The sequence below is a fragment of the Lepisosteus oculatus genome, chromosome 22 (assembly GCF_040954835.1).
Source record: "Lepisosteus oculatus isolate fLepOcu1 chromosome 22, fLepOcu1.hap2, whole genome shotgun sequence".
NCBI classification, from domain to species: domain Eukaryota; kingdom Metazoa; phylum Chordata; class Actinopteri; order Semionotiformes; family Lepisosteidae; genus Lepisosteus; species Lepisosteus oculatus.
The window spans coordinates 1,625,274-1,650,416 of record NC_090717.1 but is presented as its reverse complement, the minus strand read 5'-3'; the positions used below and the strand labels follow the sequence as shown (position 1 = coordinate 1,650,416).

The 25,143-nt window shown below is 45.9% G+C and overlaps 1 protein-coding gene across 1 annotated transcript in view; it reads left to right on the top strand.

The window, feature by feature from the left end:
* The window catches only part of LOC102691165 (transmembrane protein 132C), a 193,101-nt gene that overhangs the window by 48,318 nt on the left and 119,640 nt on the right, over positions 1-25,143 (top strand). Inside the window, exon 2 of the mRNA XM_069182131.1 lies at positions 8,531-9,419. Coding sequence (XP_069038232.1) covers positions 8,531-9,419 — 889 coding nt within the window. The remainder of the gene's footprint in view (positions 1-8,530; positions 9,420-25,143) is intronic.

Below are 25,143 nucleotides of genomic sequence, written 5' to 3'. Positions count from 1 at the left end.
CTGGGGGCAGGCCGCTTTCTGGGGGGTGCTGTGGACTGAATTTTGAGGCGTCCGGCGGCTTCCGAGAGTCGCGATTCCGCTGTCAGCGGGATGTAATCTGTTTTAAATTGTTTTTTCGCCCTCGGACGGCCACAAAGGGGTTAAACTGCAGCTGCCGGCTTGAAACCTCCTATTAATGTGTGGCAGAGCGCTATTTCTCCCGGTCTGGGCGGATGAAGGGGCCGTCAGCCCGCGCCAGCGCTGCTCTGGGGCGGATGAGGAGACGCCCCGGCACTTGTTGAGGAAAACTTGTAGGCGTTTCCACAGCACCGTAACCTCCTCGATCCGGGATTTGTCATTTCTCTCAAATCTGCCAAACCTATAAATCAACAACTGAAAGGAAGCAGGTGATAAAATTATAATCCCCCCCCTCCTCAAAAAAAAAACAATCTATGATAAATTTATACTTTATGAATTGAACTGGATCTCATTTTTATGTGTAATAAGACTCATTTTTCATAAACGTCCAGATGGAAAAATCAATAGAATAAATTTTCAAAATAAAATGAAGTGTGCGCTTGGGCAGTTGTTTTTTTTTATATATGTTTGATTAGTTCTCAGGCAGTACTCTGAACTCTTCAGCAGGCTGCAAATCTAATTTATCCAAAAGCAAGTCATTAGCTTACACGTTATTTGGCTTTTCTTTGGTTGTTTTTTAAAAAATAAATGATCAATTAAAACAAAAAAAAAATCCATAGATAAATGGACTTGTTTCTGCAAGCATTGATCTGGATCCCGGCCGGACTGTTTCTTGTTTGGCGCGTGATCTATGCGTTTCAGTGCGATCTCTGGGAAGCAGCGGGGGGTCGGACGCGAGGGCAGAGGGGCGAGATCTGGAGGAGAATTTCCTAGGCTGCTGCGTCTTGGCAGGTTCTGCGGTGGCGCTTGTAAATCCTGGCTGAGGCCATGATGGATTGCTTGAAGTGTGTTTGCACAGCAGTTTTTAATCGATGCTTAAAATGTTAAATTAGGCTGAAATCAATTTGCATTACCAGCTAATCAAATACCGTATTTCCAGGATATCCATTTTTGTCTTCCAGTTTCAGCCCCGTGCCAGCGGGGCCCCCTTGCCAGCGCCTATGAAGGTTGTGGAAATTTCCTGCATCTGGTCCTGGTGCCCTTTATGGGCCAGTTTAAAAAAACTCCTGGGCAGGCCTCAACTCATGGCCTCTTAATAATCCCCCTCTATGAATTGGCTCCATCACTCTGCTCTCCTCCCCACTGAGAGCTGGTGTGTGGTGAGCGTTCTGGTGCACTATGGCTGCCGTCACATCATCCAGGTGGGGCTGCACACTGGTGGTGGTTGAGGGGATCCCCATTACCTGTAAAGCGCTTTGAGTGGAGTGTCCAGAAAAGCGCTATATAAGTGTAAGCAATTATTAATTATTATTATAATTAAGCCATAGTTTGCTTGCCAGGTGATGTTCAGTCAGACCATGTCAGAAGCTCGTGCATGGATCAAGTCCATTTTTTGTACCTAAATAGAAGGATAGAGTCGGCAGTGTCAAAGCTGTGCAGTTTTGCATGTGTTTCCTATTATGTAAGGGTCACACACACCTGCTGTTCCTTCTACCTGTAGCTCTTGACCAGATGCAGGCAGTATGTGCTTCATATATCTTTCCTCGCCTTGTTGCAGATGGCCGGGGTTTGAGAGGCTAAGGTCACACAACATAATGCACATTTCTTCTAGTGTTTTGTCATTTTCGTCTTGGTCTGTGTTGCTCTGTTGAGACTGGATATGAAATGTGCAAGTGGATTCAACATGTTTGGCAGAAACGTACACGTAGACGTACTTCTCCCAATCCCTGCCTAATCTGCTCACTTGGCCTTGTCTTTAGATTTTGCAATGGAGAAAGCCAGCGGACCTCTGTTAGTTTGCAGCCCGTCTTAATTTGTGATTTTCTCCTCCCTGTGTCATTCCCTGTCAAGTAAGTATGGCAGTTCCATTTTCAACCTGTGGACATGGCAGGAAAAAAGAAGCTTGTCAAGTTGCAGCAACAACGATCCATTTATTTATTGAAGGGTTGTGTGGTTTTAAGGGGCTGGGATCCCGACAGATCACAAGGAGTCTTACAATTTCAACACTGGGTCCATGCAAATTCCAGCCAAGGTCATTTTTACCATTTAAATGGGCTGTGCAGTATTGAAAGGAAACCTACTTCACCTTTAAGGATGACCTCTTAAGCTCCACTTACTGAGCCGAAAAAAATAACTATCGATGGGACCATTTTCACCGAATACAGAGAGAGGGAAGAGAGAATATTTGTGGAGGTTTGGGTATGTCATGCCCAAGCTCACTCTTGCTTTTCTGATAAACCCATGCAGTGTGGCTTAGTCCCTTAGTCCAAATTCTAGCCGTTATAATAAGATCGCTTTATTGCCCATATACGATTTCTTGTGTTAGGAATTGGTCTTTTTGCAGACCACAGCTGGCTCTCCATGAGACACACAATGTAATGGCCATTAGAACAGCCATCCTGGTGTTGGTTTCAAGAGCTTCAAATTCTTCCTCTTGTTTACTGGTGAGGAAAGACCAAAGCTTTTGCATTCTTCTTTTTTACTTATTATTCTTAAACACGCTTTTAATCCTGGTATGACAACTGCACCTGCTGGGCTGTCACCAGCTGCCACGGATGAGCCTTGAGAAGTGTGTGATTTTCCAAGAAGCAGCGCTGAAGGCCCCCAATTATAATGGCCCCCGCTCTCGACTTCGGGGCAGGGGAGCGCCGAGAGGGGAGGCATTAATGAGGAGGCGAGAGGAAGAGCCGGAGCTGGCACCTGAAGATTTATGTCTGCGAGGTTTTCGGCTGCCGCTGGAGGTGCTCGTCTCCTGGGAAATCAACCCGGCAGCAAAAAAATAAATAAAATAATTACCGCTGGCTTTAATCAGAAGGGATGTAAGCAATGCTCTGATGACTTGGATGACTGTCATAATGAGGTATTATGGCTTTAATGCAGTTGCCGTGGATGATAAACGGCGTGCCGTTGCCGGATTAATGCCACTCATTTCCTCTCCGCTATTGTCTTCTTACCTGCTCCTGGACGCACGTCCTGGGTTCAATACTAACTGGGATTTCTGTCTGGGGGGAGTTTGCATGTCCTCCCCGTGAATGTGTGGCTTTTCTCCCCAGTTCTCTGGCTTCCTCCCACCTTCCCAAGACATGCTGGTTGGGTTTTTTGGGATCTCTTAATAGTGTTGTGTGGGTGAGCTCTGGCATCTGATCCAGGGTGCCGTCCTGCCTTGTGCCCTGTGCTTCTGAGCCGGGCAGCAGGAATATGTGGAATACACAGTAGACAGGCGGAGGGGTGTCCTACATCTGCTCCTAGGGTTTGCATCTAAGTTCTGATACTGGCGAACTTTCATGCCAATGATGTGTGGGCATCGGTGACACAAGAACTGGATAGACTGAGGACAACGAGCCTTCTGTTTCCTGTAATGCTCTCTTTTCTTGTTGGGTTTCCAGTTCCACCAGTCTATGGTGTTGGTGGATGGTCCAGGAAGAACAGCCCTGAAGGCAAACTGGGCATGGAAAAACTCATTATTCCAAATTAGCTTCACGATCGTGCCTGCTGTGCTGAGCCCTGAGTGCTCGCTTGACCGCTGAAACCTGATCCCCTCCTCCAGGCTTGGTGTTGGCCGGTGCCTGGAGGAGCTGTTTGCTCTTTGATTGCTGTCTCCATTGGTTGGCCATGCAGCTGGAAGGATACTGTCATGAAGCATTCTTCCAGGACCCTATGCAGACAACACAATCTGGGGGGGGAAGTGAAGAAAACCCGGAGAAAAAGGCACGCAAGGGGCTGGAAGGAAAACAGTCCATAGTGTGCTGGTGTTTGGGGAAGGTGTGGCCGAGGCAAACAGTCCAAGGGAGTCCGAGGCAAATTTAGGAGTGTAGCAAATGTCCAAGACCGGGTAATCCATCCTGACAGACAAACAGAGTTAAAAGCCGGAGCGGGATCCGGCGGAGGGTCGGGGGAATAAAAGGGGGTAACGGGACCGGACACTCCCTAATCCCGGACGCTGTTGTGTCACGATGGTCAGGACGATGGTCAGGACGATGGTCAGGACGATGGTCAGGACGCCGTTGTGAAGCCTATGCCGTCGAGTCGCTCCTGGACTCGCGGGTAGGCGGGCTTCCGGGCATCCATCTTCCAAAACCAAGCCCAGATTGGCAGGAACGTCTGGCTTATACAGCACGGGGGGCTGGAACTGGAGGCAGGGAGATGAGTATAAAACAAGCAAGGGCTAAGGCGTCCTTAAGAGGAGGGGTTAACGATGGTGACATGATACTTTACACAGGTGGGCGTCGCCATGTCCAAGGTCGATTCATGGCGGAGTGTACCCCCATCTTAAGAACCCCCTGGAGACCTGGGCCCGCACACGCGCTCATATCGCGGGGAGGCCGGCGGCTCGTCACCGAGGTGACCCCCATCTCAGCGGGAGACCCCCTGCTCTGGATGATTTAATGCAACAGCCTGATTGCTGCCTGAAACGATTGAGCCTGACGGGCAGGAACAGTGCTGATGAGCGCCTGGGACAGGAGAGAGGCCAAAGGCCTTGGCCGGTCGCATCTTAACGTTGACAGATTACTGTACGTCAGAGTAGAGACGGCCATTTGCAATAAGGTCAGAGCCCTTTTTAGGACTGTGTGCGCAGAAATAATGTGGCTCTCTTTTACTCAAAGTGGCTCATTAACTTTGAGCAGTGAAAGACTTTCGAATTAGTGTCAGCCTGTCGCTGACCAATCCCTAATGCACCAGTGGGTCATACATTTTCCTCAAGTGATCGATTTTTGAAGGGCAGGACTGTAGACGGTTTTGCGACTACGTTTGTTTTTCTTTTTCAGACGGAAACATGATAGAACATAGAACTCTTTGGCTGCAAAATATGTTAAATGGAGGTTGTAGTCCTGTACCAGAACTGTACAGAAAAATTGCCAGAGCATGAATAATATTACCTGGGCAACATGTGATTGAAAATACTAGGGAAGTGCGTAAATGTGGTTTTGTTAAATGACTGGAAAGGGACCTACAGTAATTCCTCAGTGACACAAACTCCTTTTCTATTGACTTCAGAAAGCAATGAATTTGACTCTCAGCATGTGAGAAATTATTCAAAACAGAAAAGCAAGTCACAGCAGTTCAATGGTGTGACTGCAGAAGGCCGATCAGTCACACTGAGCAATGTCTTACAGACAGTGGAAAAAATAGCACTCTTTCATTTTGGACAGATTTAAAAATGTTGTACATAACGGCTTCGGATCTCGAAGCAATTGAGCTCGAATCTGAATTTCTAGCTATGTAGCTCGGATTCACTGAAATTTTCTTGAATCATTTGGTGGTTGTGTCCCTTAAAATTTTTTTTTAATTAGTGATGTTAATGATGTTTTGCAAAGACTTGAAAAAAACATCCCTAATTCTGAGCTTCTTTACTGGCATTTATAAAAAGCCTTTTCTGGAAAGGAGTAGTATTTAGGATTGTTCATATTTCGAACATGAAATGAGCCACTTTATAGAAACCGCACTCTGAGGTGTCTGTTGCAGTGTTTATTGTGTGAGTTGATAATTTTTCTTAATGTTTGGGGAACCTGTGCTCCTTGCCACAACAGAGCTGCTTAATTTCTCTTTGTGTTCAATATTTTCCAGAATTTGAACTGAAGAAGCAGGAAACGGGATAGGTTTGTTGTTTTTAAGCCGTCACACATCTACCAGATGAAAACCCTCTCAAAATATGTTCCGAACTTAGAATGTGCTGGTTTTTCAAAAAGGGCCCTGCAGCTTCTAGACCTGAAAATGGAGAAATTGCAATGCTGGGAATTTGCATAATATTAGCAATAGTCCCTCAATGTCGATGCACATATGTTTTTGGCTAAATATTATTGAGGTATTTCGTCACAGGGCAGTTCAGAAAGCACTACTGAAGTTGATAAGCCTGGTCTATAAAGAGTCTATAAGGATTTATGGTCCATAAAATCAAACGACCCTTTAAATTTTAAAATCAAAGCCAGCCCAGCACATTCTTCAGAATGAGCATGAACAGGAGGACATTAGTGGAACCTATGAAGGAAGTGCATTTAAAACTGAGAACAGGAGACTCATCTTTACACAAAGGGGTGCAAGAGTCTGGAACAAGCTGCTGAGCCATGTTGAAGCTGATCCTCTGGTTTCCTTCAAGAAATGGCTGGATGAGATCCGAGGATCAGTTAGCTACAAACAACCAAATGGGCTGATTAGCCTCTAGTTAATAACCTTTCTTATGATAATATCGAAAAATAGTTGTACAATGGAATAGCTAGTATTATTGTATTATTTACTTAAACAACCAAGGATAAAGTCACCTTGGATGGAAGGGAACTTGTATTCAAAACAAATATTGAACTGTATAAATGTGGTTCTGGAGTTAGAGTTATAGTGGTTTAACACAGAGTTTATAATTGCGCACCACAGAATTGGTTCTGCAGTGCAAAACAAAATAAGTTGAAATATTTTACCAAAACCTGGAGAGGAATTACAGTACATGAGAATTGGGGATTCAATCACAAAAAACTCCTGAAGTCTGAATGGTTTAGTTGACCGTCTCCATCATCTCCTCGAGTCTCCAGGTAACTCTTTGAAATTGGTGTTGGAACAGTCACTCTGCGGGTTAATTTGTTTCTCTTCGTCCTCCTCTGGAAAACGCTGGAACTGAATTAAATCTCGGGAATTTCATAAAGCTCAGGAAATCTCCTTGGGGAGCGTGGAAGCAGCATCTGTAACCATAGAGGAAATAACTCCTTAAAATAGGTGCTTTGAGCAAATCCTTAGGGATTTCCCAAGTTCTGTAAAGTTCTCTTTTTAATAAAACGCGACTGTATCGTGTCTTGGTAGGATCTCATCAGTTTTGAAGTGAGATTGCTAAAGGTTTCAGCGTCTTTATTCATCCCACATTTCTTTCATCACTGTAAAGCCTTGGGAAACAAGAAGCAAGAATCTGTCTCGTCTGTTAAAGGCTGAAGGTTTTATTGTTAGTAAATGTGTATCGGCTTAAAATGGAAATCAGGGTATCCGAAAGGGAGAGGGAATCTTGGGAAGATATGAAGAAAGAAAGAGCGTCCTAGTACTTTTGCTGGAGCCCTGAATACTCAATGATAAAGAATAACAAAGACTCTGGTTTGTCAAAGATTGATGTTCCTATCCAGTGCTCTGCCTCTCTCTGACATCTCTGTTTATTTTATTGTACATAACCTTGATATTACCGTTCCCTTGGGCTAAAAGATGCCTAATTTTCTCAGACCTCAGCACAGAATTTCTTTCCAGGCTTCTGTGTAAATTGGAAGGTTGCAGGGCTGTTCCCTCTGGGGCAGGTTGTGTACAAGTCAGAATAGGAGGCCTCTGGCCCTGGTTCCCTCCCGAAACTCCTGTGTCTTATACATTTCTCCCACGATGGGCCGGGCACCTCCAGTGTGGCTTTTGGGCGTAGCGGGAAGGCAAAGACATCTCGGGGCAGGGCAGTGCATACAGGAATACTTTGCCGAGTGGCGAATCAAGCAAGAGCTTCTCAAACTGGCTTGTGGGTAGCAAATACTTGAGGTTGTAGTAGTGGTAGTATCTGGGGCTGCTCTCCGTTGCTCTGTCAATAACCAAATAGTATTCCTGTTCCACCACACGTGTTCCTCAGGCTGGCTGGAGCTTGTGTGCTGGTCTATCGAGATCTGCATGGAGTACTGAGATACAGAAGACATGATGGATGGATGGATTAATACCCTCATTCATTTATTTCCGTTTTTTTAGTTCTGTAATCTTAGCATGCCCAAAGGGGTTGGGCAGCCAGTTGACCTTGGACCCCTAGAGGTTTCTTTTCTCCTTACCACGGAGTTTTTGGTTCCTCCGTTGTTTTCTGGTCTGTATTCACAACATGTAGGGTCACTTTCTTCGTTAAGTGCCATGGGGCAACCGTGTTGTGAAAGGCACTATATAAATTGAATTGAATTGTTGCGTCCTTTATTGTTTATATTACTTCATAATACGAGAGAGGCAAAGAATCGCCCCCGACCCAAAGCAAGCCCGTTTGGACCGGTTCTGCCGACTCTGTCAGCTGCAAATTGAGTCTCTCCCTCAGCACGAGTGATATTGGGTGTTTTTAACAGGTATCTGAATTGTACCTATAATGAATATAAGGAGAATCAGGAAGCCTAGAGTTTAGTGGAAGCCCCCCTTTTAACAAAATAGCCCCGTTATGGACAAAGCTGGGAGTGGGTTACTGAAAAAGAGAGTTTTTACCTGTCCCAATTGAGAATCTGCGAGAAGGGTTTTGTGGTCTGTTCGGAGCTTTTATTACTTTCAACACCACCATCAACCACAGCGTCATAAATACAGACACCTGGAGAAGGCTCCACAGCTGAAACGTTGTTTCTTTTCTCCTCTTTTTCAGCATGTCTTAAATGTAATAAATACATGACCTGTGGCCGTTCTTGGGTTTCTCATCTCCCAGTGATCTCCCACTTTTGTCTTCCAGCTGCAGAGAGCCGGGGGGCGTCTGATGCCCAGCCGCGGTTCAATTCCCTCTCGACCTACCTGCCCGTGTCCTTCCAGATCCAGAACGCCGTGTCCTCCTTCTTCCTGAAGGAGGCCGGCCAGGAGGTGATGAGGAACTCCAGCCTGCAGGCCCGGACCGAGCCCTTCTTCATCCACATGGCAGAGGGGATCCCCTCCGTCAACTGCAGCTACGGCAACCTCTCCGCGGAGGCCACCGTCCCCCTGGAGCTGCTGCAGTCCGTGCCGCGACTCCTCTCCAGCCCCTCCCAGGCGACCGTGAACTGGAAGATCAGGGCGCACATCGTCAACGACAGGGTGCACCTCCAGCGGCCCCGGGTGCAGACCTTGTTCTACCTGGCCGGCCGAAGTTGGGATGAGGCCTCCCCGCCTGAAAATTTGCCTTGTATCAAAGTGTTCGCCTTTCAGGAGACGCAGGAAGTCATGGCTGGCTGTAGGCTGGAGGGCAACCTAGGGATCTGCGTGGCAGAGCTGGAGCTCCTCCCCCTCTGGTTCCACCCGAGCTCAGGGGTCCAGGGACGGAAGAAGGCCTCTGAGCAGGGGGAAGTCACCAGTGTGGAGCTGTATTACACGGTGCAGCCACTAGAGGGCGGCAGAGAGTGCAGCACGAAGGATCCCCGCAAGGGGAACAACGCCATTCGTCAGGGACAGGATGAGGCCACTCCCTCCCTGCAGCGGATTGGCTCCGTCTACCTTACCCACTCCCAGGAGGAGGACCCCGAGGTGACGAGGCTCAGGCTGGATGACAACATTGAGATCTGGCTGCCGTCCAGTCCAGTGAAACAGGGGCAGGTCATCACCTTTCGTATTCACATGGGCACCAGCGCTACAGTGGATCAGTTCACACTGAGGTGGGTGAATTTAGGCTTGTGAAAGGCCATAGCCACCTCTAATATAAGCTATTACAGCAAAATACCTGTTCTTGGTTATGTACTGCTGGCTAATTAGGATTTGAAAGAGCACCTACATGCCTTCATTTTCAATAGGTACAGTGCTGGATCTGTTTGGCTCTTACAGACGTCTTCCTTGGAGGTGCTGTGTGGTTTTCAGGAGACTAAAAGTTGTTGTTGCAGCTGCATGCTCACAGTTTTTAGTTTCCGTTCATATAATTTGTCATATGCACAAGTGCAAGGAGATGCTTAAATGCAATGAAGTACTTATAAAGGCTCAGACAGACATGATCTGATTTGTTTCTGAAAACAGCTCTTTTGGTTTGCAGGTCCTTTGTTTTTCGTGCGTTTTGCAGCAACATAGAAACACGTATTTGGGGCTTGGATAGTCGACCTGTTCTGAATTTCAAGCAATATGCAGGGGTGCACTGTATCTCAGTCAGCAGCTCATTAACCCACACTGAGATCCAGCTAATTGTTATTTAACTGGAATAAAATAAAACAATCACACCTTTATAGCAGATTAATCTTTTTTGCATAGTGTATAGAATTTTTCCTGTATAATGTATAGGTTTTATACATTATTTCTTGGGTTAGTGTCTTAAAAATAATTTATTGGCAGTATCAAGGAAATGTATTTCCCTAGAATAAAATTACTGCTTCTACTTCAGATTGTCTTTGGCCTTCTTGGGCTTCCGAACCGTTTTCTCCTTACCTGGACGGCACTCCCCCTGCTGGTCACAGAGAGCTGTTTGCATTGCTGAAGCAATCGGAGGCACCCTGGGCAGTGTCTTTGAAAAGGCAGCACAGGGAGAGTGATTACCGTGAGCAAGAATACAACTGCTGCAAAGAGGCCTGCTCAGAAGACAGGCTGCGTTTCTTCAGTGCACTCTTTCTTCTTGCCCCTGGGGATTGTAGCTAACAAAACCGCCACATTAGTAAGCTTCCCCACTTCACTGTGCAGTGGATAGCTTTGGTCCTGCGCGTGGATGTTATTAACCCAGTAAGGAGCTCCAATGAAGGGCATGGAAAGCAGCTATGTGATTATTTAACAAATTCTTTCTGGCACATTTACTGAGACTTTCTAAAGCGCTGCAATCATAAAGCATGACTTAAAATTCCTGGTCTCCAACAGCATTAGCAAAACCCATCACATTTTTTTTTAATTCAGAATATCTGCAATCAATTTGCCATCTCACCTAGAGGCTTAAAGCACAGACAGCTTCTTTCCAATAACCCCTGTCCTTGTATACAGCTGGCTGGTTCTGGCTAATCCTACACCAGGCTCTAAGTAGCTCCAGTGCATTTTAATACTTTTCATTCTCTACTACAGGCCAAAAGTTCAAAATCAGCTGTAAAAGTGGGGACATCTCAGGGCAAGGTCAGGGAGAGGGACCCGAAGTGTGCTAGAAAACGAGGAACAGTAAGATGTAACCCAAAACAGGACCTGACTGTCCCAATCCCTTGATCTTTCGCCTGTGGGATAAACACGAGAGAATAGTCCGAGAGGTGATGCCACAGGATGAAAAGTGCTGTGGGAGTAATTTAACAGTCACTGTAACATCCCTGAGTTTGCTGACACCTGGGAACAGGACTGCTAGAATGCCTACAGATAGGCAAAGCTGTAGTCCAAGGGAAGGGTGGGAGGGTTTAATAAGAGCAGGATTTAGAATGGTTTGGAAATACAGCAGGGTTCATTTTTTGAGCCAGCAGCCATATCACCCTGCAACTCACAGCTGGCAGCCCAGTGAAGCCCAGCAGGGTGAGCCTGGTCAGTACCTGGATGGGAGACTCCTGGGAAAAACTAAGGCTGCTGCTGGAAGAGGTGTTAGTGGGGCCAGTAGGGGGCGCTCACCCTAAGGTCTGTGTGGGTCCTAATGCCCCAGTATAGTGATAGGGACACTATAATTGCTGTAAAATAGTGCCATTCTTTGCATAAGATGTAAAACCGAGGCCCTGACTCTTTGTGGTCACTAAAAATCCCAGGGCGTTTCTTGAAAAGAGTAGGGGTGTAACCCCTGTGTCCTGGCCGATTTTCCCCCTGGCCTTTACCAATCATGGCCTCCTAATAATCCCCATCTCTGAACTGGCTTCATCACTCTGCTCTCCTCCCCACTGAGAGCTGGTGTGTGTGGAGCGGACTGGCGCATCACCCAGGTGGGGCTGCACACTGGTGGTGGAGGAGGGGAGTCCCCATTACCTGTAAAGAGCTTTGAGTGGAGTGTCCAGAAAAGAGCTATATAAGTGTAAGCAATTATTATTTTTATTTAATGTGCAGACTTTATTTTCGTGGTTTTGGCACAAAACTGACCAGGTGATATACAGTGTGGATCCTGTTCTGGTCAGAAAGCTTGTGAGCTTGTTCTTTACCTGTGTTGCTGCACTAGACCCCCTGCCGCAACACGTCCAGGCACTGCAGCAGCTGGGATGATTCCCCTGACTGTTGACTGTTTCCCCTGGGAGCAGAAGGGCACCATCTTTCTGCAGCACTCACCTCTGTTGCCCGATCTGAATGGCTGTGTGTGTCAAGTGACTGCTGGAGAAGCTGTGGGGGATCCTGGAGCAGGACTTTGTCCTGTGCCTCATCTTGTGGGACAACACCAGCCAAGGGGAAACGGACTGTGTGCAGCAGTAGAGCTGAGGCTCTGTTTTATATGTCATATTAATTTCAGGATTGGAGAGCCCTTCCAGATTGAGTTAAATAGACAGGGAACTTTGGACACCATGTTGCCTGTATTTTCTGCCGTGCAGAGATGGTAGGGTCTCCCTACGGTTTCCCATCCTCTGTCTTTGTGATGCCACGCACTTCACAGATCTTGCCCTGAGCCCTGCTACCCTGTACCAGGACAATACCATCGTGTCACTCACAGGGGCTGGCCTGCAGCCTGTATTTCCTGATCCCCACAGAGGGATTGCGGATCTCTGGAACATGATGGAGAGCGGGGAGGAGTTATACAGATGCAGCCATTCAAAGTGCGCGGCACAGACACGTACCGGAGGTAATTGGCTACGGCCTCGCGCATCATGACGCGCGATGACGCAAAATACCGCGGTACATGATTGGTTGACCGACAGGGGCACTTGTGGTGCATTGGTCGGTCGTAGAAAGATTTAAATGTCTTTACTGTGCCTGTTTCAGTATTGAATATTTATATGGAATTTTACCACTGAAGGGAAATTTTAGTAGCTGAGCATAAAAAGAGTAGGAGCATACTGTAACGTGTGTGAAGACCATAAACGATATTAATTTTGGAACATAAACATACAGTATATGGCTGGTCTCGGTACTTTAAAGAAAACATACACACCAGTATACCATTTCTCCCTAAACATTTTAAGCAATGAAGTCTTTAACTAAAGTGATACCGGAGTCAACAAGCATACTTTTACAATTTGATTAAAAGGGAATATAATATGGAATCGCGTATCTAAAGAAATTAATAACGATATAATTATGTAAAAGTGGATTGATTATCCAGTGCAGGATGTATAACAGGACGCTGGGCTTCCTGGTGCATTGATTGACTCAGTGTCATATAGACATTTAAAAGTCGGTGGAAACTCCCAGCTGTCAGTCCTCTTGAGGGGGTGTTGGGCAAACAGCGGAGAGGGGCTGTTTTAAACGATTGCTAGCTGCTGTCTCATCCCTGTGTCAATCCTTTTAATCCTTGCACACATACCTTTGCTTGCATTCTTCCTCCGGCCTCAGACAGTCTCCGGTCTTGCACGGAGAGGGGGGTGGAGATGTGCTACAACTTCCACTGAGCTTTGGTACCTGTGGGAACAGAGGTAGCATCACGGTGTTGAATCAGGCAGGTCTTTTTCAGCATCCTGGATCTGGGGCTGTGTGTGTGTGTGGAGACCTATCTGGAAAGCCTAACTAGAAAGACATCAGCTAAGTGCTTCCTGCCTTTATCTTCAACGAAGAGCAATCGCGGTCTCTCTGTGCAAGAGAGACGGAGATTATAGACAGCCTTTCAGGCTGAGAACAAATGAAGAAACAGAAAATGCCAGACTTTGTGGAAGGATGGCTTGCTCTGACCTCATTGCTGTGGGCGATCTTATGTAACGTCAAGTGCTTCAGATGCAGAAACAATGAGGGGACCAGCAGTAACCTTGACTTCTTGTATTCGCGGCCCCAGCACAGCATCAGAAATCACAGCAGACAGCTCTCATCGGCTGCTGCTCTGCATCATGTGTACAGAGCCGACTTGCCAGAAAATACAGCCCGAGCAATTACACCAGTACCCAGCCCTGCACCCGAAATGAAAGGATTGAATTGCATATTCACAGAGACGTGTTTTAGCTGCTGTGGAAATTATGGTACAGTATATGTTTTGTCCTGTTACATGGAAAGCTCGAAACGTGCTGCTGAAATGTAATCCTCTTTTTGTTTTAATTCTGAACATGACAAACGGGCTCAATGCTGAGTGACAAAAACAAGTGCTGTCTGTCTCCAGTACCAGAGGTCCATTCAAGGTGCTGGAACTGTCAGCATGCGAGTTGGTGCTGCTCTTGTCACACAGCTCCCTCCCTGCATCTACTGCCACTCAGAGTAGCCGCTTGTAAACTGCTACCCCGACCAGCAGTGGGCGCAAGGGCACACAGACACTAATACGCACCAGGTACACACTCATACCAGGGCCAATTTTCCCAGAGAATGTATGTCTGTGGACTATAGGAGTTAACCAGAGCGCCCAGGGAAACCCACGCAAACACAGGCAGAACATACAAACTCCACACAGATAGTACCCCAGTTCCAGAATTGAACCCCGGGCCCCATAGTGCCCTGTAAGCTTTACACTACTAATGAAGTCAGTGATACAAAGTTCTCCTCCTGCAATGCAGATGCTTCATTTGGCCATGTTAAAAATCAACAAAAAAGATACAAAAATGTTTGTGTTACAATGACTGGCTCTAAAATTCTAAATGTTTTCAACTCTGTAGCATTCTGTGTACAGCGTGTAACTCTGAGCAAAGCTGTGTGCACCACTCCTTCTCAGAAGGCTTGACGCTTGCTATTAAGCGAAAAAAAAAAACATAACAGTAAGAGGATTTTAACCTTTAACATACAGTCCTGGAAGTCTTTGAGTCAAAGATGTACAGTACATGTAACTCTAGTACAGGGGTCTCCAACCTGCAGAGTCCCAATCCAGTTATTCCCATGGGTCTCCCCAAATCGTTTTTTTGAAGATTTGTTACAGTATTTGTTCAGTTAAAGAAATTCTTATGGTTTCTTTGAGGCTATTCCGATTTTTGTGCTTGAAGCTCCCTAAACTGCCTCATTTATCAAATCACCTGTTTAGCTGATCACAGGTAGATGGTCCCTGTTCCTTAGCAACGGATAGCTTAGAGGTTACAGACTGGAGCGCGCAAGGACTGGGAGTAGAGACCCCTGCTCTAATGCATTAAACAAGGGAAGTAATGTGTGCAAAAAAAACTTCAAAGGGAAAACTAAAACCTGAGGAAGTGTAATGTTTCTTCTTCCATGATGTAGCAGGCATATACTTTTTTGCAGCTTGTCATTATTTGGAATATTACAGGTTGAGGTGACAAATGAGAAGGAGGTTCTTTCAATCCGTCTTGCTTATTTCACTGGTAGTTGGTCGAGGATCATCGATCAGCTACTTATCGAAGGATTCCAGATAATCGGCTTCATCAACATGGCTGGATGTTCATTCCAGCGTCTATAGGTGAACAGATAAGCCACAGAGTGGGGAAACAGATTTTTACTACACGGCGGTATTGAACATGCTTTTACAGACTAAAAAGGAGGAAAACAGGCCTCAGCTTCTGCAGGTACAGACCAGGCAAACGAAGATCCATTTTTTGGGTTTCTTTCATAAATGTTAGCCTTTTTCATGCTTTGACTATATTTTTTCTGTACCGATTCTCCATATGTTAACATACAGTAAACCTGTATACCTTGCTTCTTAATTGCAAGAAAAGAGTTTAGAAAAAGAGCCCTGGACCAATTTGCTCGGGGCTGCAGAGCAAAAGGGTGAGAGAAGACAAGCTCAGACAGCTGTTTGTTCATGCAAAGCAGTTGTTTTCCGTGACAGTTCAACCTGGCAGGGGTGCTTTAAGTGATGGTAATGTTTGTAAATACTGCTAGCAGGGCTCTCATCCAGCAGAAAAAGAACGGTCTGAAATTCACTGCTTTCAAAGCAATTTGCCACGAGGCAGGGCTGAAATTGGATTTCCGTACTGGGTTTGGATCAACTTCACTTTTAGCTGCTTGGTGCATTTGTTTCCTGTCCACACTTGTGTCGTTGGTCCCTACAGAGGGCTGTTTGAAAACCGGTGGAAGGGGGCGGGATTGTGACTTGTAGCCGGATGTCTGTGGAATTTTGCGCGATCCTTCTGTTCCTGAATCAAGTGTGGGGGGAAGACGGGCGATGTGGTGGCCCATGTGTGAGCGAACGTCTCGTGCTGAGAGAGCAGTCATCTGGAGGAGACAGGTCTGTGCTGTATGAACCAGGCAAAGCTGAGGCCTCAGAGACAGGCCAGGCAGAGGTCTGTACATGGGAGACTCTAGGAGCTCTCTGGCCCCTCCCTGTGTCTCACTGAGCTGATAATCCTGGACACACCTGTAGCAAAGGGCTGCGCAGCTTTCCTCAGTGCCTGCAACCAAATTAATTGCAGCCAGTGTGGAAGTTCTCTTGACAGAGAAGGTTAATGGTCCAAAACAGAAGAAATTACCTATTTTCTCTCTGTCCTGTTGTAAGAGTGATAAGGCTTTGTAAGGTTGTTTCTGTGTGTGTGTGTGTGAGATAGTCCTGGTGCTTACTGTTCTTTTGCTTCTGCCTCAGATCTCAGCTATGGTTTGCCTCCTAATTGATGCAGTGAGGTCATTTTGTAATCACAGCCCAGTGTTTTCTCACTCTGTTCTATATTTGCCAAACCCTTCTTAAATGAAATGAGAAATCCATATTCCACAGGGACTCCTGGGGCTCTATCAATGAATAAATCAAATAAGTCCCCTCGCTGTGCAATGCAAACTTGCTTCATGAAAAACCCTCTTTATCACATGCTACTCTGAAGGCATTTGTATCCGTGCCGTTTATTGACTCCGTGCACATCTGCTCCCCTGAACGATTCTTTCAATAAAACCCCCAGCTCGTTTGTGATTTGTCTGATTATCGGTGCGTGACTTAAGTAAGAATGAAAACATATGCTCAGGCTTGTCACAGAATTATTCTATCAAAACAAGAAAAAAGAAATTATATATATACACACCCAGTGTACATGGGAAAGCTAAACAGAACCACATGAAACGGGTTCTTCTGCTTCACAAACTGTCTAGGTGCCACATGAGGAATTCATCATGCTATAACCATATGGCACAATCTCTTTTCAGTACCATATGGCTTCAAAGGATAATGAAAGCGAGATGGTAGATTTCTGAATTATTGCAGTACTTATCTGCTTTGCAGACTCACCTCGTTAGATTATTTTGCTCTGCAGCCTTTTGTTCATTTCATTCCTCTTGTCTTTATCTGGAAAAACCGTGGCTCTGTTTACACCTGTATATATTGCATTTCTGTTCGATACTGTATGGGAGTAAAAATCTGTTTCTGCCACTCTGCAGTTGATCTCCCGTAGAACCGGAACTTGTGCTGTCCCAGAGAAAGGTTTGCATATCGTTCCTTTAACAAGTAATATTCACATAAAATATAAAAGATAAGATATCCATGTAATAGTATTAAAGAGACGTCCTGCAGCTACAAGTGGGAAACTAAGAGGAAGCAAATTGTTTAGGAATGAAAAAAGGGAGGACTGCTTTACACAAAGGGTTGTGGGAGGCTGGAACAAGTTGTGTGATGGTGATGTACAGTAGCCGATTCACTGGGATTCTTCACAGGAGCAGCTGGACAAGGTCTGCGGATCAATTGCCAGCAAAATAAGCAAATTGGGTTTAAATTCCTCCTTTTGTGTGTCAGCTAATATTAGACGATTCTAAATAACGCTCAAACAGCAAAAGTGTACACATGTTACACAAGAGGAAAAATAACACTAGATGACTGGTTTTTGTTTGTCATTTTTCCCTTTTCAGCCGTTTTTATTTTTTACATCGATGTTTTGCGTTCACATTCTGATGGAGAGCTGGGAAACTGATCCCTGCCAATAAACAAAGAAAGGAACAGATTCACTGAAGATGCCCATAGTGTGTGAAGTATTGCTGCAAAGATAAATTGCAGGTACTGTTGTTGCCTTTTAGGTTCAATACAGCTCCTTAAGTAAGGGTTTGTGTGGTCATGTGCCTAAGGGTCTAAGGTGAAGGGCCTGTACTGGAGGGTTAATGGTTCAAGACCCTGCTGTTAACACAGAGTTTGCAGAGTTCCTTGAGGTCTGCCCTTCGTGTGGGACGAACACTAAGGTCTCATTCCTGCAGCAGCTGTCGATATCGAGGCAAGAATGATGCTAATGAAGGCGTCTGCTAAATAGAGAACACCTATTAGGATTTGATGTTTTGTCACAGTTTAAAACAGCCAAACCTGAAATCTTAATGGCTGGCAGCCATCGGTGTATTGGAATGTACGAGCATTTTAGTGAAACTGCTGCCTTGTTAGGAAGAAGCAAAGCAAAACATATCTAGTTTTGTACTTTGGACAAAAAACGAAATATTAAGAAGCACTGCATGTTGGAAAAAGCCAACCAATTAAATGCATTGTAGTACGAGAGGTTTGAAACAATTATAGGGATATATGCCTAATTTTAAATCAGGTGAAAAAAGAAAACTTCTGCTTTTCCAAATCTTGTTTTCTTTGGTGCATGACACATGTCCGTTCTTCATTTTTATTCTTTGTCGCGTACAACTTGTTAGTCTTCAAGGGGAAACAAGACTACATCCGTGAAATTCAAGGTGCAGTTCACTGCCTGCGGAAGCTGTTGAGCTGCTGCTTCGAAAGTTTTGAAACTCTGGGAGACGGGGCTGGCTGGCTTCTCTTTCTTCATTCAGGTTTGGGGCATCTGCTTCTTTGTTAGCAGCGTCTCCTGTGAAAATATTTTCTGCTGGCTCTTACACAGTTATGCATTCAAACACTCGAGTGCCCCCGTCTCGTGTCTTGCCCAATAGTTTCATCTTTAAAAAAAAAATGGACTCATAAAAGCCCTGTTTTCTCCCTTGAAGTTACTGGGATCTGAAGCTGAAAACCTGATTTAACCTGATTTTTTTAATCTCTTGAGACCGAAGCCTTATAAAGAGAAATCCAATTTTCAGGAGCAATTGTCTGCTTTGCTTTTTAATGCAGATGGAAAAGAAATAAAGATAATTTGGTTTGTGGCTTCTGTCATTTTTTTTTTCCTTTTTGACTTGGCATCAGATTGGGCCTCTTCAGGGCTTCCCAGCCACCTGTCCTCTGCTCGTGTTTTCTGTTAACTCCCCGGTGACATTCTGGAGGCACTTTTTCGAGCCATTCCACTCCCCCGCTTGAGAAGCCTATCTGAGCTTCGCCTCTAAAGAACCGGGCTCCCGCAAAAGTGATTTTCTGGGTCTGGGGGTTCCAGGAAAGCCGATTTTCTGGGCAGTCAGTCTACCTCGATGCCTGTTTCCAGGAGATATTTAAGTGCTTCTGCATACTGTCTGAGCAAGACTGAGCCTGGAGTACTGAGCCCTCTTGAGGGCTGGCAGAGGCACCAAACCTGCTATCACACTCCAGCAATAGGGGGCATTGGTGTCTGTTTTCTTAAGCCGGCCTAAATGCTGCTTTTTTTGCATCCGGGCGGTAGGACAATCCTTGATGCTCCACAAGAACGTGGCGGAGAATCTGGCCTGTCTCCACCCAGGCGTTTGTTTCTGATGAGTTACCCAGTGCCACTCCTGGAAGAAAATAAACAGTGTTCACTTCAGCCCAGCCACTCCTGGTTAAAGAAAGGCGATGCCACTGATTCGTAAAGCCCCTCTTAACTCTGTGCTCCATTGTGCAGGCATGACAACATTGACATTAGCATGCTGGAGGAATGCTAAGTTTAGAAATCCCACTTATTTCTGCACCGAAGCCTCCGTCAAGGCTTAGATTGGGTGCATTAATGCAGAGCCAGAGTAAGTGGATATTGTGCACTGCTGGCTAGCACAAGTTAGTCGGTTAGCCATGCACTGATTGGCCTCTCAGTGCCGAGTTGTGTCCGTGGTCAGAGAGGCTGCATTAGCAATGCTCTGTGTGATCTGCTGCCTAATGCGGTGTCTCGATAGCTTTGGATGAACCTTTGATAATTGTTAAAACTGCTGCTTAAAAGGCCTCCAGGGTGAGTTTATCCCGGCTTGTTTGATTTTTTTTCTTGTCGTTTAGCAGTCAATCGATAAACAAGTCAGCACAAACGCGAGTGAGGTTGCGAGACGGAGCCACTGGGGGTGGATGGAGCGGGGGTGAGGGGGGTGGGAGGGTGGAATGAAAAATGGGGGGACAAGCTTTCCCGTGTGTTTTCAGATGCAGCTTTGGAGGAAAGGGAAATGAGCAAAGCCGACCAACACCCAAGCACAAACAGACACATGAAGGGCATAGAGGTCAGCAATAGCCCCTGACATAGCAGAGACTAATGTGGCTTTGAAATGTTAATGTAGCTGCACATGTGCACAGGTTTACAATTTCAAGAAAGTGGACTGTGAAGGAAGAGGAGGAGAATGGGAGTTCTTTGTAATCGCTAGAGAACGGATCACAACAGTTGAAGGAAACTCTGCTTGAAGCACAGAGACGATTCAAAAGTAAGTTAACCAAAAATTAGGAAGGAACAACAAATCAAATGGAGAAGGAGAAACAAATCAAATCATTTCAATAAAGCAATTGAGAAACATGTAAGGAGAAAGAAAGCACTGTATAAAAGGATTAAAAAAACAGGGTACAGATAAAGAATGAGAGTATTATAAGCTACACAAATGGCTAAAAAAAGCAAGTTTGTTATATTTATCAACACACTTTCTTGATTTTTACACAGATTCCTTTAGTGCTTCACAGAGTATGCACACGTCCCATCAGCTATTGCCCTAGAAACTCCCCTTCGCTGCAGATCAGGTGTAGGAGTGAGAAATGCCTTCTCCAAATGAATTAAGGGGGAACTGCAGGGTGGCCAGATCGTGCAAACGCAGGACTGAGATTTAGCCAAGACAATAGGATTTAACACTCCCACCTTTAATGAGAGCCAGAATGACAGAGTAGTCAGTGACTTTGGTTTAACGACTCAGCCGAAGGATGGCGCCTCCTACAGCTCAGTGTCCCCTGTCTCACTGCTGGGCCGTTGGTTTTTAACATCTGTTCCGTCTGCTGGTCCACCAGCAGCACCTACAGCAGCAAACTGGTTTTGCTTTAGAGCTCATCACAGTGTCCCACTGCGTGACTATGGTGTGTCTGATGCACTTGGGTTTTACTTATGTAAAAGAACGACTGAGGGAACAGATAGGACATCATTATCCAGCCGTGACAGATGCTGCAGATGTGCTCCCACATGTTTGGACAGGTGAATCATTTCTGTGGCTGTGTCTTAGTGATGTTTGGGCCCTGAAAGGGTTTTATCTGACAAGTAGCTGAATTCTGTGGACTTCTACCAGAAAGCCCCCTTCTGGCCTGCCTGATTGTGGAAGCTGGGCTTTGTGTGTACGTGTCTGATCGTGGCACCCAGCACTGTTTTATGGAAGAGTTTCCCCGCGGTATGCATGTCCTGCTCCCAGTAAAGAAACGTTTTCTTTTTTGTCTATGTGCAACATAGGTAAACAAGTTCTGAAAGAGAGCTGCCACCTTCCTGGTTAGCTGTGGAGGAGCGAGCAGAGGCAGTGCCGTTTGCAGAGAAGGGAGGGTCCCCTCATTCCTCCACACCCCCAAATTTATGGCCTGTGGGTCTTAAGTTTGCCTGTCATGAAGGAACTCGCTCCAGTTTTTTTCCACTTGGTTTTTATTACCTGTTAAAAGAGACAACGGGCAGGACCACCCCGAGGAGCGAAGAAACGTAGAAATTTCCACTACTGATCTTTGCTTTTATCGTGCTTCACATACGTCCCCTCAGCCATCAGGCAGCCACCTACACCGCAGAGCAGGTGGAGAAGAGAGAAATGACTTCTCCAAATGAATGAAGGGAGGTCTGCAGGGTGGCCAGAGTTCAGCAGGAGGCAAGGGGAAAGTGCTGAGGGGGTACGAGACAGCAGCGTAGAGGGAGTGAGAAGCGTTTCCACATGAGCTGCAGCTTTGTCTGCTGTGGAGTCACAGAGCCGCACACAGCGCCTGTGAGGGGCATTACTGGGCCAAACTGCTTTTCTCTTAGATTATGTTAATGATATTCTAATGCATTGCAATGTTAAAGCTGTTTTTAGCACACTGTACTGCATGAGAGTACATTAAAGGCTGATTCAGAGGCAGGTCAAGGCAGAGGAAGAGAGTGTGTTGTTGTGGTGGGGAACTGCAGCTTTAAAACAGAGTTTTAACAAATTCTCCCTCTGCCATGTGTGCTTCTGTCCTTGGAGTTAATCATGCGCTGTGCTAACTGGCTTGTAAAGACCTCTTCTGGAGTTCTCCTTGCAGCACATGAGTGGTCAAAAAGACATCAGTTGAGTTGTACTTCAAGGGCTATCACTTTATTATTTTCTCCCGGTTAGTTGGTACGTGCAAATGTGGGCATTTCTGCCTTTTTACTGACGCATTAGTTACAGACTAATAAGAGACTCTTGATCCCCCTCATTAGAATTCTCCACGTGGTGGAAGACGATGGTTAATTTTCAGCAGGTTTCTGCAGCTGTGTTATAATGCTTCTGCTGGGTCGGTTCTTCCTGCTTTGTGTTTTTAACAGTCGGTATCCATTGCTTTCGCCAGGGAATCCTAAAATGTACAGATCGCATTTGAAGTAGTGTGCGCTTTCAAACAAATGTAAAAAAAAATATTCATCATGGATGTTGCATGTTCTTTCTCTTGATTTTGAACGATTCTGTATTTTTAGAAGGAGAAAATGCCTCTTGCGAGTCTGTGCAAATAAAATCAGGTTGAGTTCTGTATTTTGCAAAGTAGCGTCGGTGGTTCTTTGTCAGCCAGAATGCTCCCACGTACAGTATAAAGTCTGTAAGTTGCAGTCGCACACTTTAAAAACCCAGGCTCGCTTCTCTGTGATTTTCAGTCTGTCTAAAACGTGACTTTTGAAGCACTACTGCAGTGTAGTACAGTTCTCGCGTGTGGGCGTCGCCTGAGAGCGGAAAGCCGACTCCTCTGGCGCTCTCCTCCTGCGACCTGTGCACCGCGATTCTCGCGGTTCGATCCCAAGACAAGGGCCAGTTCATTATTAATAACTCTGTCTGTCGGTCAGCGGCTGGAGGCAGAGGGGTCCCCACCTTCCCCCGATGAATCATGGTGCTTGCTCCCCTGGATGGTCTTCCTGAGCAGGGGGAGCTCTCCTCCCCAGGTCTGCTGCCCCTTTCCCATACAGATAGTGGACTGTCTTCCCACAATGGCTACTCAGCACTGGTGCAACAGGGTTTGAAGAGCTCAGCCCTTCCTCCATGTCACACACCTGGTTCCTGATTCACTGATGTCATACTCTCGGTTCCTGATTTGCTGATGTCACACAGCTGGGCCCTAATTCACTGATGTCACACACCTGGTTTCTGATTCGCTGACATCACACACCTGGGCCCTGATTCGCTTGCATCAGACACCCGGTTCCTGATTCGCTGGCGTCACACACCTGGTTCCTGATTCGCTGGCGTCACACACCTGGTTCCTGATTCGCTGGCGTCACACACCCGGGCCCTGATTCGCTGGCATCACACACCCGGTTCCTGATTCTCTGATGTCACACACCTGGTTCCCGATTCGCTGACGTCACACACCTGCTCTTTTTCTGTGTTGTTTTAAGTCCGGCTGAAAGTCTGTATTTTATTTTGTTTACTCCTTTCTGTTTTTTTGATAATAGAGAATAGGTGGTGGGAGTGTTGCAGTCATGCAGTGGCACAGACAGGAACAGAGTCAGCTTTTACCACAGAATCGTAACCACAGGTACCCCTTTCACTGGCATTGAAGAAAGAAAATGAAAATTGCTGTATGACTTTGTGTGCACGTGGCTTTGTGGCTAATCCTTATACCACTTCTGCCTCAGGAATGTTTAATGATACGGATGAGATCTACAGGAATTGTGCAGCTACAAAAGTGTGTTCTGCTAGGTTAGGCATAGTGACATCATCAGATTAGTACCTTATAAAGTTAACTATGCTCCATTACCCTGCTGGCTAATGTTTCTTATCTAATTATTTCTGCTACATATGTATTTATGACATCTTCTAAAATCCTGTAACCTCATTTTGAATATAGGGCAGTCCTCTTAATAAAAATCACAGAAGATGTCTTTTCTGTTTGTTGTATATGCATATGTTGTCCTTTTAGTTTACAGCTTAGAAAATGCATCTTAGATTCCCTGTTACCTGCTCACAGTAATTAACATTTACATACTCCACCATGCTGATCAGCTAATTAAGTAAGACAGGGTTTAATTACACATAATTAACATTGCCTTGGAGCGAGGCACACTGAATATTCTCAGAGATGTTGCAATCAAATTCAGTAAGTGGGTAGCAGCTAAACTGGTGGAGTGATTAATTGACACACTTCTCAATTTGTGTTTGAAGTTTATACTGCGCAAAGTAGCAGGTGTTGTGCTGGCTCTTACAAGTGAGCTCCTCGGCACTGTGCTGTGTACGTAAGCCAGCAGCGATTAGGGTCCTGAAGTTCACACCTACAGGGTCGTGGGTTCGAATCTCAAGTCAACACTGCTGTTGTATTGTTGTACCCTTGAATGAGATACCTGACCCATTAAAATACCCTGCTGCATAAACGGAGGCTGCAGGCTATCATTGTCACTGAGACCTTTTTTTCCCATTAGCCCGTCTGGTTAAATACAGGAGTGAAATGAAATGATAATGAAAAGGTACTGAGAACTTCAGTCCTAATTGTTAGGAGTTGTAGTACTTGAGCTGTGGGAGTGTGTAAGAAGCGACCCAGCCATTACTGAAGGTAGAACTCTTGACATCTTTCAAGAAACGACTGGATTAGATCATGGGAGAAATTAGCTGCCATCAACGAGCAGTCTAGGTGGGCCCAAATGGTCTCCTGTTGTATATAACTGTTCCTCTGTAGTCTTGTATTCATCCTGTGGCAGCGATAGTGCATTACATGTGCAGAAAGCAGCCTTTAGCTGTGGCTGTTGATAGTCCCAGAGTTACTCATTTGGGGAAGCCCAGAGGTCTTCTCTGCTGGTGCCGTTCAGAGGGAGTAACTGTTTTGGGCGATGGGGAAGCAATGTGTCAGGTGCTGCTGTTTGAGGGGGATTAGAACTGCAGTCCGAGGGTCGTAAACGAACCCAGGCACGGGGTCAGAGGGGAGAAACAGGAAACCAGCGAGGTGTGCGAGAAACGGGGCAGTCAAGCTCAGCTGAGCTGAGATCGGGACGAGGCAGGAAGGTACAATAAATCCCAGTTCAAGGCACAAAGGGAGAGTCTGAGAGACGAGGTCAAAGACACAGCAGGTTCGAGAATCCCAACAGAGAGCAAGACGGGGAACCAGGAGTACAGAGGAGTTACTTTTGTAGCAGAGCGCAGAGCACTGCTCGGTCAGGCCTGAAACAGTAGCTTGCTTCACCAGGAGACGGGGCCAGAGGTGATTACCCACAGGTGAACCAAGCTTTCGGTCTGCTTGCATTTCCGTAGCAACCAGCCTGA